Genomic DNA, 12,037 nt, shown 5'->3' with positions numbered 1-12,037 from the left:
CACTGATCCACACTAAACTACTACCTACCATCACTAATAAACTACTACCTACCACCACTAATAAACTACTACATACCACCACTAATAAACGACTACCTACCACCACTAATAAACTACTACCTACCACCACTAATAAACTACTACCTACCATCACTAATAAACTATTACCTACCACCACTAATAAACTACTACCTACCACCACTAATAAACTACTATCTACCACCACTAATAAACTACTATCTACCACCACTAATAAACTACTACCTACCACCACTAATAAACTACTACCTACCATCACTAATAAACTACTACCTACCACCACAAATAAACTACTACCTACCACCACTAATAAACTACTACCTACCACCACTAATAAACTACTACCTACCACCACTAATAAACTACTACCTACCACCACAAATAAACTACTACCTACCACCACTAATAAACTACTACCTACCATCACTAATAAACTACTACCTACATTCACTAATAAACTACTACCTACCACCACAAATAAACTACTACCTACCATCACTAATAAACTACTACCTACCACCACAAATAAACTACTACCTACCACCACAAATAAACTACTACCTACCATCACTAATAAACTACTACCTACCACCACTAATAAACTACTACCTACCACCACTAATAAACTACTACCTACCACCACTAATAAACTACTACCTACCACCACTAATAAACTACTACCTACCATCACTAATAAACTACTACCTACCATCACTAATAAACTACTAATACTACCTATCTACCACCACTAATAAACTACTACCTACCTCCACTAATAAAGTACCACCTACCACCACAGGTAAACTACTACTACAAGGTAGCACAGTAAGGTATTACAGTATAGTGTAGTTATTGGGCCTTAGATACACGGTAGCACAGTAAGGTATTACAGTATAGTGTAGTTATTGGGCCTAGTTAAGGTAGCACAGTAAGGCATTACAGTATAGTGTAGTTATTGGGCCTAGTTAAGGCAGCACAGTAAGGTATTACAGTATAGTGTAGTTATTGGGCCTAGTTAAGGCAGCACAGTAAGGTATTACAGTATAGTGTAGTTATTGGGCCTAGTTAAGGCAGCACAGTAAGGTATTACAGTATAGTGTAGTTATTGGGCCTAGTTAAGGCAGCACAGTAAGGTATTACAGTATAGTGTAGTTATTGGGCCAAGTTAAGGCAGCACAGTAAGGTATTACAGTATAGTGTAGTTATTGGGCCTAGTTAAGGCAGCACAGTAAGGTATTACAGTATAGTGTAGTTATCGGGCCTAGTTAAGGCAGCACAGTAAGGTATTACAGTATAGTGTAATTATCGGGCCTAGTTAAGGCAGCACAGTAAGGTATTACAGTATAGTGTAGTTATTGGGCCTAGTTAAGGCAGCACAGTAAGGTATTACAGTATAGTGTAGTTATTGGGCCTAGTTAAGGCAGCACAGTAAGGTATTACAGTATAGTGTCATTATTGGGCCTTGTTAAGGCAGCACAGTAAGGTATTACAGTATAGTGTAGTTATTGGGCCTTAGATACACGGTAGCACAGTAAGGTATTACAGTATAGTGTAGTTATTGGGCCTAGTTAAGGTAGCACAGTAAGGCATTACAGTATAGTGTAGTTATTGGGCCTAGTTAAGGCATCACAGTAAGGTATTACAGTATAGTGTAGTTATTGGGCCTAGTTAAGGCAGCACAGTAAGGTATTACAGTATAGTGTAGTTATTGGGCCTAGTTAAGGCAGCACAGTAAGGTATTACAGTATAGTGTAGTTATTGGGCCTAGTTAAGGCAGCACAGTAAGGTATTACAGTATAGTGAAGTTATTGGGCCTAGTTAAGGTAGCACAGTAAGGCATTACAGTATAGTGTAGTTATTGGGCCTAGTTAAGGCCACACAGTAAGGTATTACAGTATAGTGTAGTTATTGGGCCTAGTTAAGGCAGCACAGTAAGGTATTACAGTATAGTGTAGTTATTGGGCCTAGTTAAGGCAGCACAGTAAGGTATTACAGTATAGTGTAGTTATTGGGCCTAGTTAAGGCAGCACAGTAAGGTATTACAGTATAGTGTAGTTATTGGGCCAAGTTAAGGCAGCACAGTAAGGTATTACAGTATAGTGTAGTTATTGGGCCTAGTTAAGGCAGCACAGTAAGGTATTACAGTATAGTGTAGTTATTGGGCCTAGTTAAGGCAGCACAGTAAGGTATTACAGTATAGTGTAGTTATTGGGCCTAGTTAAGGCCACACAGTAAGGTATTACAGTATAGTGTAGTTATTGGGCCTAGTTAAGGCAGCACAGTAAGGTATTACAGTATAGTGTAGTTATTGGGCCTAGTTAAGGCAGCACAGTAAGGTATTACAGTATAGTGTAGTTATTGGGCCAAGTTAAGGCAGCACAGTAAGGTATTACAGTATAGTGTAGTTATTGGGCCTAGTTAAGGCAGCACAGTAAGGTATTACAGTATAGTGTAGTTATTGGGCCTAGTTAAGGCAGCACAGTAAGGTATTACAGTATAGTGTAGTTATTGGGCCTAGTTAAGGCAGCACAGTAAGGTATTACAGTATAGTGTAGTTATTGGGCCTAGTTAAGGCAGCACAGTAAGGTATTACAGTATAGTGTAGTTATTGGGCCTAGTTAAGGCAGCACAGTAAGGTATTACAGTATAGTGTAGTTATTGGGCCTAGTTAAGGCAGCACAGTAAGGTATTACAGTATAGTGTAGTTATTGGGCCTAGTTAAGGCAGCACAGTAAGGTATTACAGTATAGTGTAGTTATTGGGCCTAGTTAAGGCAGCACAGTAAGGTATTACAGTATAGTGTAGTTATTGGGCCTAGTTAAGGCAGCACAGTAAGGTGCAGGGCAGAACAAGACATATGAATCAGTTACAGAGTTTCAATAAAACAAATGCATTTCCAGAGCAATATTTACTACCTCTCTCTGTCTGTCTCTGGTCTGGGGTCAATTCACTTTACAATTCAGCCAGTTAAGGAGATGAGGTGATCCCAACACTGCTCTTTATCTGAGTCTAAGACTGTCTGTCTGCCTGTCTGTCTGTTGGCCTGTCTGTCGACTTGTCTGTCGGCCTGTCTGTCGGCCTGTCTGTCTGTTGGCTTGTCTGTCGGCCTGTCTGTCTGTCTGTCTGTCTGCCTGCCTGCCTTTCGGTCTGCTTTTCGGTCTGCCTGTCTATCTATCTGCCGGCCTGCCTGTCTGTCTGCCTGTCTGTCGGTCTGCCGTGCTGCCTGTCTGCCTGTCTGTCGGTCTGTCTGCCCCTCTGTCTGTCTTTCTTTCCTTCTCTGTCGACATCATACTCACAAACACTCGAGTGCCCTGTGACAGTTCCACTACCTCTTCTCCTTTGTAGATCACAACTATACAGGAAGAGGATTCTCCTTTATAGATCACAACTATACAGGAAGAGGATTCTCCTTTATAGATCACAACTATACAGGAAGAGGATTCTCCTTTATAGATCACAACTATACAGGAAGAGGATTCTCCGAACTTCATGACCCCAGTAAGCGTGAGTCTACACAGACAGACTAACAGACACTGATACTGACACACTGATACTGGCATAATGGAGAAAGGCTTAAGAGCTATGCATTAATCAGTTCTTTCATAGAGGATCACATGACTTCAGAATTAATACAGGGATTGTCATAGCCTTATTGTGTTGTGTGTGTGTGTGTGCGCGTGTTCCTGTGAGTGCTTGTGACTAATTGTCAGTGTGTAAGAATCTGACAGAGAAGTAGGTCTTTATCTCAGATGTCAGCCAGGCCTATATCTCTTTCCCTCCTCACCTCTCTTTACAGATGTAGGGTCTTCATTTGAGCCTGTTTGCTACAGCAGGAAAATAATCCTGCAGCAACGGGAGATGTGAATTATTATGTGGATAATAATTAACGGTCATTTTTCTGTAGGGGTTAATACCTTTATTGTTACAAACTTCAGAAGTCTTTTTAAACCTTGAATACACTACACACTTGTATTTTCTACTGTGCAGGAAAATTCTCAGTAACAAAAGAGTGATCGAATTAAGATCCTACATCTGTATGTGTGTATGTTTAACACAGAGAAGACCTCACCCTCTGCATGAGTTCATCCCAGTGTGTGTTGAAGGCCTCAGCCTCTCTGTATGTGTGTATGTTTAACACAGAGAAGACCTCACCCTCTGCATGAGTTCATCCCAGCGTGTGTTGAAGGTCTCAGCCTCTCTGTATGTGTGTATGTTTAACACAGAGAAGACCTCACCCTCTGCATGAGTTCATCCCAGCGTGTGTTGAAGGCCTCAGCCTCTCTGTATGTGTGTATGTTTAACACAGAGAAGACCTCACCCTCTGCATGAGTTCATCCCAGCGTGTGTTGAAGGCCTCAGCCTCTCTGTATGTGTGTATGTTTAACACAGAGAAGACCTCACCCTCTGCATGAGTTCATCCCAGCGTGTGTTGAAGGTCTCAGCCTCTCTGTATGTGTGTATGTTTAACACAGAGAAGACCTCACCCTCTGCATGAGTTCATCCCAGCGTGTGTTGAAGGCCTCAGCCTCTCTGTATGTGTGTATGTTTAACACAGAGAAGACCTCACCCTCTGCATGAGTTCATCCCAGCGTGTGTTGAAGGCCTCTAGTTTGTGCTGGATCAGTTGATCCAGAACTCCTCCGTCCATCAGGGTCTGAGCCAGCTCTCTGATCTGGTTCCTCCCATCTTCAGGGTGACGCAGCAATGTGTCCAGGGCCTGGACACACACACACACACACACACACACACTTTGGTTTTTATTTTAGGCCAATCAGTGTCCAGTATATTCACACTCCCTCTGTCTAGGCCGTACCTGGTATCACTAATACAGAGATAGATATGACTGACTCTGGGCCGTACCTGGTATCACTAATACAGAGATAGATATGACTGACTCTGGGCCGTACCTGGTATCACTAAGACAGAGATAGATATGACTGACTCTGGGCCGTACCTGGTATCACTAAGACAGAGATAGATATCACTGACTCTGGGCCGTACCTGGTATCACTAATACAGAGATAGATATGACTGACTCTGGCCCGTACCTGGTATCACTAATACAGAGAAAGATATGACTGACTCAGGACCGTACCTGGTATCACTAATACAGAGATAGATATGACTGACTCTGGGCCGTACCTGGTATCACTAAGACAGAGATAGATATCACTGACTCTGGGCCGTACCTGGTATCACTAATACAGAGATAGATATGACTGACTCTGGGCCGTACCTGGTATCACTAAGACAGAGATAGATATGACTGACTCTAGGCCGTACCTGGTATCACTAATACAGAGATAGATATGACTGACTCTGGACCGTACCTGGTATCACTAATACAGAGATAGATATGACTGACTCTAGGCCGTACCTGGTATCACTAATACAGAGATAGATATGACTGACTCTGGACCGTACCTGGTATCACTAATACAGAGATAGATATGACTGACTCTGGACCGTACCTGGTATCACTAATACAGAGATAGATATCACTGACTCAGGACCGTACCTGGTATCACTAAGACAGAGATAGATATGACTGACTCTGGGCCGTACCTGGTATCACTAATACAGAGATAGATATCACTGACTCTGGACCGTACCTGGTATCACTAATACAGAGATAGATATGACTGACTCTAGGCCGTACCTGGTATCACTAATACAGAGATAGATATGACTGACTCTGGACCGTACCTGGTATCACTAATACAGAGATAGATATGACTGACTCTGGACCGTACCTGGTATCACTAATACAGAGATAGATATGACTGACTCTGGACCGTACCTGGTATCACTAATACAGAGATAGATATCACTGACTCAGGACCGTACCTGGTATCACTAAGACAGAGATAGATATGACTGACTCTGGGCCGTACCTGGTATCACTAATACAGAGATAGATATGACTGACTCTGGGCCGTACCTGGTATCACTAATACAGAGATAGATATCACTGACTCAGGACAAGTCTTGGGGAAAACAGTTGTTTCTCTTTCGTGTTTTGACATGAACCATGACCATGTAGCTGCTGCCATTATTGGTCAATAGCTGCAGAAGGCTGATGAATGGAGTCCCCCAGGAACGACATAACGACAGAGAGAGTGTGGTGAAAGGTCAAAGGTCAAAGGTGCTCACATCAAGGGCCTCACAGAGCTCCTCTGCTCCCCCCGGGATGCTGTCTGTCTCGTCTAGCTTCTGCTCCAGCTGGTCCAGCCAGCCGTTCTCCTGCTCCAGGTAGGACAGCAGCTCACACCAACACGCCCACACCTCCTACAGCCCAGGGGTCAGAGAGAGAGAGAGAGAGGGTCAAACAGAAAGACAGAAAGGAGAGAGAGTGTGAGAGAGAAATGGTTTGTGTGTGTGTGATAGAGGGTGAAATGTGTCCTGTGAAAGTAGATGAAAACAGATAAGAGAGATACAAAGACTCATTGATATTCTGTTATGTTTCGTCTACAGATTGTACTATGTGTTTGTAATGCCAGGAACATTGATTTTGTGAGGTGAGAGCTCCACGAAGGGGAGGATTAGAGGGGTAAGAGGGGGTGAAGTGTGTGTGTGTGTGTGTGTGTGTGTGTGCCTGCCTGTGCTCATTCCTGCGTGTGTGTGCTGTACTGTCCAGTATTTGTCAGATATCTGTCCAGTATCTGTCCAGTATTATGTCCAGTATCTGTCCAGTATCTGTATCTGTCCATTATCTGTCCGGTATTTGTCTGGTATTTGTCCAGTATCTGTCCAGTATCTGTCCAGTATTTGTCCCAATTTGTCCAGTATCTGTCCAGTATCTGTCCAGTATTTGTCCAGTATTTGTCTGGTGTTTGTCTGGTATCTGTCCAGTATCTGTCCAGTATTTGTCTGGTATCTGTCCAGTATTTGTCCAGTATCTGTCCAGTATTTGTCCAGTATCTGTCCAGTATCTGTCCAGTATTTGTCTGGTATCTGTCCAGTATTTGTCTGGTATCTGTCCAGTATTTGTCCAGTATCTGTCCAGTATTTGTCTGGTATCTGTCCAGTATCTGTATCTGTCCAGTATCTGTCCAGTATCTGTATCTGTCCAGTATCTGTCCAGTATCTGTTCAGTATTTGTCTGGTATATGTCCAGTATTTGTCTGGTATCTGTCTGGCATCTGTCTGGTATCTGTCTGGTATCTGTCCAGTATTTGTCTGGTATCTGTCCAGTATTTGTCTGGTATCTGTCCATTATTTGTCCAGTATCTGTCCAGTATTGCACAGGCATTTCGCTACACTCGCATTAACATCTGCTAACCATGTGTATGTGACAAATAAAATTTGATTTGAGTATTTGTCTGGTATCTGTCCAGTATTTGTCTGGTATCTGTCCAGTATTTGTCCAGTATTTGTCTGGTATCTGTCCAGTATCTGTCCAGTATCTGTCCGGTATCTGTTCGGTATCTGTCCAGTATTTGTCTGGTATCTGTCCAGTATCTGTCCAGTATCTGTCCGGTATCTGTTCGGTATCTGTCCAGTATTTGTCCGGTATCTGTCCAGTATTTGTCCGGTATCAGTCCAGTATTTGTCCGGTATCTGTCCAGTATCTGTCCAGTATTTGTCCGGTATCAGTCCAGTATTTGTCTGGTATCTGTCCAGTATCTGTCCAGTATCTGTCCGGTATCTATCCAGTATCTGTCCAGTATCTGTCCAGTATCTGTCCGGTATCTGTTCGGTATCTGTTCGGTATCTGTCCAGTATTTGTCCGGTATTTGTCCAGTATCTGTCCAGTATTTGTCCGGTATCAGTCCAGTATCTGTCCAGTATTTGTCTGGTATCTGTCCAGTATTTGTCTGGTATCTGTCCAGTAGTTGTCTGGTATCTGTCCAGTATTTGTCTGGTATCTGTCCATTAGTTGTCGGGTATCTGTCCAGTAGTTGTCCGGTATCTGTCCAGTATCTGTCCAGTATCTGTCCGGTATCAGTCCAGTATCTGTCCAGTATTTGTCTGGTATCTGTCCAGTATCTGTCCAGTATCTGTCCGGTATCTGTCCAGTATTTGTCTGGTATCTGTCCAGTATTTGTCCAGTATCTGTCCAGTATCTGTCCAGTAGTTGTCTGGTATCTGTCCAGTAGTTGTCTGGTATCTGTCCAGTATTTGTCTGGTATCTGTCCAGTAGTTGTCTGGTATCTGTCCAGTAGTTTTCTGGTATCTGTCCAGTATCTGTCCAGTATCTGTCCAGTATTTGTCCGGTATCTGTCCAGTAGTTGTCCGGTATCTGTCCAGTATCTGTCCAGTAGTTGTCTGGTATCTGTCCAGTATCTGTCTGGTATCTGTCCAGTATTTGTCCGGTATCTGTCCAGTAGTTGTCTGGTATCTGTCCAGTATTTGTCCGGTATCTGTCCAGTAGTTGTCCGGTATCTGTCCAGTATTTGTCCGGTATCTGTCCAGTAGTTGTCTGGTATCTGTCCGGGATCGTACCTCCAGGGTTTTACACTTGCCGTCCAGGCGGCTGCAGAGTCTCTGGTAGTTAGCGGTCAGCACGACCAGCTCTGCCTTGAGGGCATCGTGGGCGGCCGGAGGGGCTTTGGAGATGAAACTGTTCACAGAGTCAGTCAGCAGCTTCACCTTCAGCTCTTTAGAGTGGACCTCCTCTTGACCCTTCTACAGAGAGAACAGAGAGATGGAGAGAGATTAAGAAAGGGGGGGAGAGAGGAGGAGGGAGGGAGGGAGAGACAGAAAGAGATAAAGAGAGAAGAGGAGAGAGGAGGAGGAGGGAGGGAGAGACAGATAGAGATAAAGAGAGAAGAGGAGAGAGGAGGAGGAGGGAGGGAGAGACAGATAGAGATAAAGAGAGAAGAGGAGAGAGGAGGAGGGAGTGAGGGAGAGACAGATAGAGATAAAGAGAGAAGAGGAGAGAGGAGGAGGAGGGAGGGAGAGACAGATAGAGATAAAGAGAGAAGAGGAGAGAGGAGGAGGAGGGAGGGAGAGACAGATAGAGATAAAGAAAGAAGAGGAGAGAGGAGGAGGAGGGAGGGAGAGACAGATAGAGATAAAGAAAGAAGAGGAGAGAGGAGGAGGAGGGAGGGAGAGACAGATAGAGATAAAGAGAGAAGAGGAGAGAGGAGGAGGAGGGAGGGAGAGACAGATAGAGATAAAGAAAGAAGAGGAGAGAGGAGGAGGAGGGAGGGAGAGACAGATAGAGATAAAGAAAGAAGAGGAGAGAGGAGGAGGAGGGAGGGAGAGACAGATAGAGATAAAGAAAGAAGAGGAGAGAGGAGGAGGAGGGAGGGAGAGACAGATAGAGATAAAGAAAGAAGAGGAGAGAGGAGGAGGAGGGAGGGAGAGACAGATAGAGATAAAGAAAGAAGAGGAGAGAGGAGGAGGAGGGAGGGAGAGACAGATAGAGATAAAGAAAGAAGAGGAGAGAGGAGGAGGAGGGAGGGAGAGACAGATAGAGATAAAGAAAGAAGAGGAGAGAGGAGGAGGGAGTGAGGGAGAGACAGATAGAGACCTTTGTGAGTGCAATGTTTACTGTTCATTTTTATTGTTTATTTCACATCTGTTTATGATCTATTTCTCTTGCTTTGGCATTGTAAACATTTGTTTCCCATGTCAATAAAGCCCTTAAGTTGAATTGAATTAAAGAGAGAGGGGAGAGAGGGAGAAGTGAGACAAAACATGTGAGGGGACAAGAGGAGAGAGAGGGTAGGAGAGGGGGGAGAGAGAGAGGGTAGGAGAGGAGAGGGGAGAGAGAGAGAGGGTAGGAGAGGGGAGAGAGAGAGAGAGGGTAGGAGAGGGGGGAGAGAGAGAGAGGGTAGGAGAGGGGGGAGAGAGAGAGAGGGTAGGAGAGGGGAGAGAGAGAGAGGGTAGGAGAGGAGAGGGGAGAGAGAGAGAGGGTAGGAGAGGGGAGAGAGAGAGAGGGTAGGAGAGGAGAGGGGAGAGAGAGAGAGGGTAGGAGAGGGGAGAGAGAGAGAGGGTAGGAGAGGAGAGGGGAGAGAGAGAGAGGGTAGGAGAGGGGAGAGAGAGAGAGGGTAGGAGAGGAGAGGAGAGAGAGAGAGAGGGTAGGAGAGGGGAGAGAGAGAGAGGGTAGGAGAGGAGAGGGGAGAGAGAGAGAGGGTAGGAGAGGGGAGAGAGAGAGAGAGGGTAGGAGAGGGGGGAGAGAGAGAGAGGGTAGGAGAGGGGGGAGAGAGAGAGAGGGTAGGAGAGGGGAGAGAGAGAGAGGGTAGGAGAGGAGAGGGGAGAGAGAGAGAGGGTAGGAGAGGGGAGAGAGAGAGAGGGTAGGAGAGGAGAGGGGAGAGAGAGAGAGGGTAGGAGAGGGGAGAGAGAGAGAGAGGGTAGGAGAGGGGGGAGAGAGAGAGAGGGTAGGAGAGGGGGGAGAGAGAGAGAGGGTAGGAGAGGGGAGAGAGAGAGAGGGTAGGAGAGGGGGGAGAGAGAGAGAGGGTAGGAGAGGGGAGAGAGAGAGAGGGTAGGAGAGGGGAGAGAGAGAGAGAGGGTAGGAGAGGGGGGAGAGAGAGGGTTGGAGAGGGGGTAGAGAGAGAGAGGGATTCAGAGAGCAGAGATAAAAAGAGATTAAGTGATACAGAGAGCGCAGAGATAGAGAAAGAAAGAAAGGCAGGAGGGAGAGAGAGAGATGAAGAGATGCTTATCTTATTGCTCTTTGTTTTAGAAATGCATGACTGCCAACAAAAGTTATTGAGCTTGAATTAAAGAGGATAAAGAGAGGGAGAATGAGGGGGAGAGAGGGAGATGATCCAAGGGAGGGAGGGAGGGAGGGAGGGAGGGAGGGAGGGAGGGAGAAGAACAAAGGGAGGGAGGGAGGGAGGGAGGGTGTTGTGAGGCAGGTCAGTGCTTAGATTAGGGTCAGAGTATGGTTTGGATGAGGGCCCAGGGTTGGCTATAGGGAAGTCTGCCCCCCCCCCCCCCCACACACACACACACTCCCTCCTCCCAACACACACACTCCCTCCTCCCAACACACACACTCCCTCCTCCCAACACACACCCTACCTTGAGTTCCTCCACAGCCTTGCGTAGCTCCTCAGGGGTCTGGTAAGTGAAGTCTCTCTCCAGATAGTCCTCCTCAGCCTGAGTGATCCACTCCTGCATCTCAGCCATCTCCTTCCTCAGGCTCATGGTCTTGTCCAGACCCCCCTTCAGAGCGGACTTCTTAGCATAGGCCTGGAGACACACACACACATACCATGAATAGACACACAATAACAACAGATGATGTGTCAGGACAGGGATGGATGGAATCAACGCTTGGGTGGGTACGGTGTGTGTGTGTGTGTGTATGTGTGAGTGTGAGTGTGTGTGTGTGTGTGTGTGTGTGTGTGTACCTGTTTGCAGATTATCTCCCACATAGCGTTCAGCTCATCGAGCTCCTTCTGCAGTTGGATGGCGAATGCTGGCTCCGCCTCTGTCTTCAGAGACACGCCCACCTCATTGATGCCGTTCAGACTGGGTTGGATGGTGTGGATGTCATTCACCAGGGCCTAGCCAATCCCAACAGAGACACAGGGGATATGACTAATTGAAATGGATGTGTGACAGAGAGATGTTCACTTGTACTGTATTTACTGAGCTGAATGCCCTAGGGTTCATTTACTGGGCTGTATGCCCTATGGTTCATTTACTGGGCTGTATGCCCTAGGGCTCATTTACTGGGCTGTATGCCCTAGGGCTAATTTACTGGGCTGTATGCCCTAGGGTTCATTTACTGAGCTGTATGCCCTAGGGCCCATTTACTGGGCTGTATGCCCTGGGGTTAATTTACTGGGCTGTATGCCCTAGGGTTCATTTACTGGGCTGTATGCCCTAGGACTCATTTACTGGGCTGTATGCCCTAGGACTCATTTACTGGGCTGTATGCCCTAGGGTTCATTTACTGGGCTGTATGCCCTAGGGCTCATTTACTGGGCTGTATGCCCTAGGGCTCATTTACTGGGCTGTATGCCCTAGGGTTCATTTACTGAGCTGTATGCCCTAGGGCCCATTTACTGGGCTGTATGCCCTAGGGTTCATTTACTGG

General features: G+C 45.9%; 1 protein-coding gene across 14 annotated transcripts in view; it reads right to left on the bottom strand.

Moving 5' to 3' along the window:
• Positions 1–12,037, bottom strand: part of LOC110519331 (dystrophin-like) — a 369,908-nt gene that overhangs the window by 128,357 nt on the left and 229,514 nt on the right. For 11 of the 14 annotated variants that reach the window (XM_036982105.1, XM_036982095.1, XM_036982096.1 and 8 more), the window contains 5 exons: positions 11,346–11,501; positions 11,014–11,184; positions 8,485–8,667; positions 6,193–6,327; positions 4,607–4,756 (listed from right to left, as the gene is read on the bottom strand). In XM_036982105.1, coding sequence (XP_036838000.1) covers positions 4,607–4,756; positions 6,193–6,327; positions 8,485–8,667; positions 11,014–11,184; positions 11,346–11,501 — 795 coding nt within the window. Of the gene's footprint in view, positions 1–4,108; positions 4,125–4,191; positions 4,221–4,274; positions 4,367–4,606; positions 4,757–6,192; positions 6,328–8,484; positions 8,668–11,013; positions 11,185–11,345; positions 11,502–12,037 lie in introns of those variants that run through there. The other 3 variants (XM_036982109.1, XM_036982106.1, XM_036982107.1) reach the window with 3 other exon arrangements.

Source organism: Oncorhynchus mykiss, chromosome 7 (genome assembly GCF_013265735.2).
Source record: "Oncorhynchus mykiss isolate Arlee chromosome 7, USDA_OmykA_1.1, whole genome shotgun sequence".
In the NCBI taxonomy this organism is placed as follows: Eukaryota; Metazoa; Chordata; class Actinopteri; order Salmoniformes; family Salmonidae; genus Oncorhynchus; species Oncorhynchus mykiss.
This window is presented reverse-complemented; position numbering and strand designations above follow the sequence as displayed.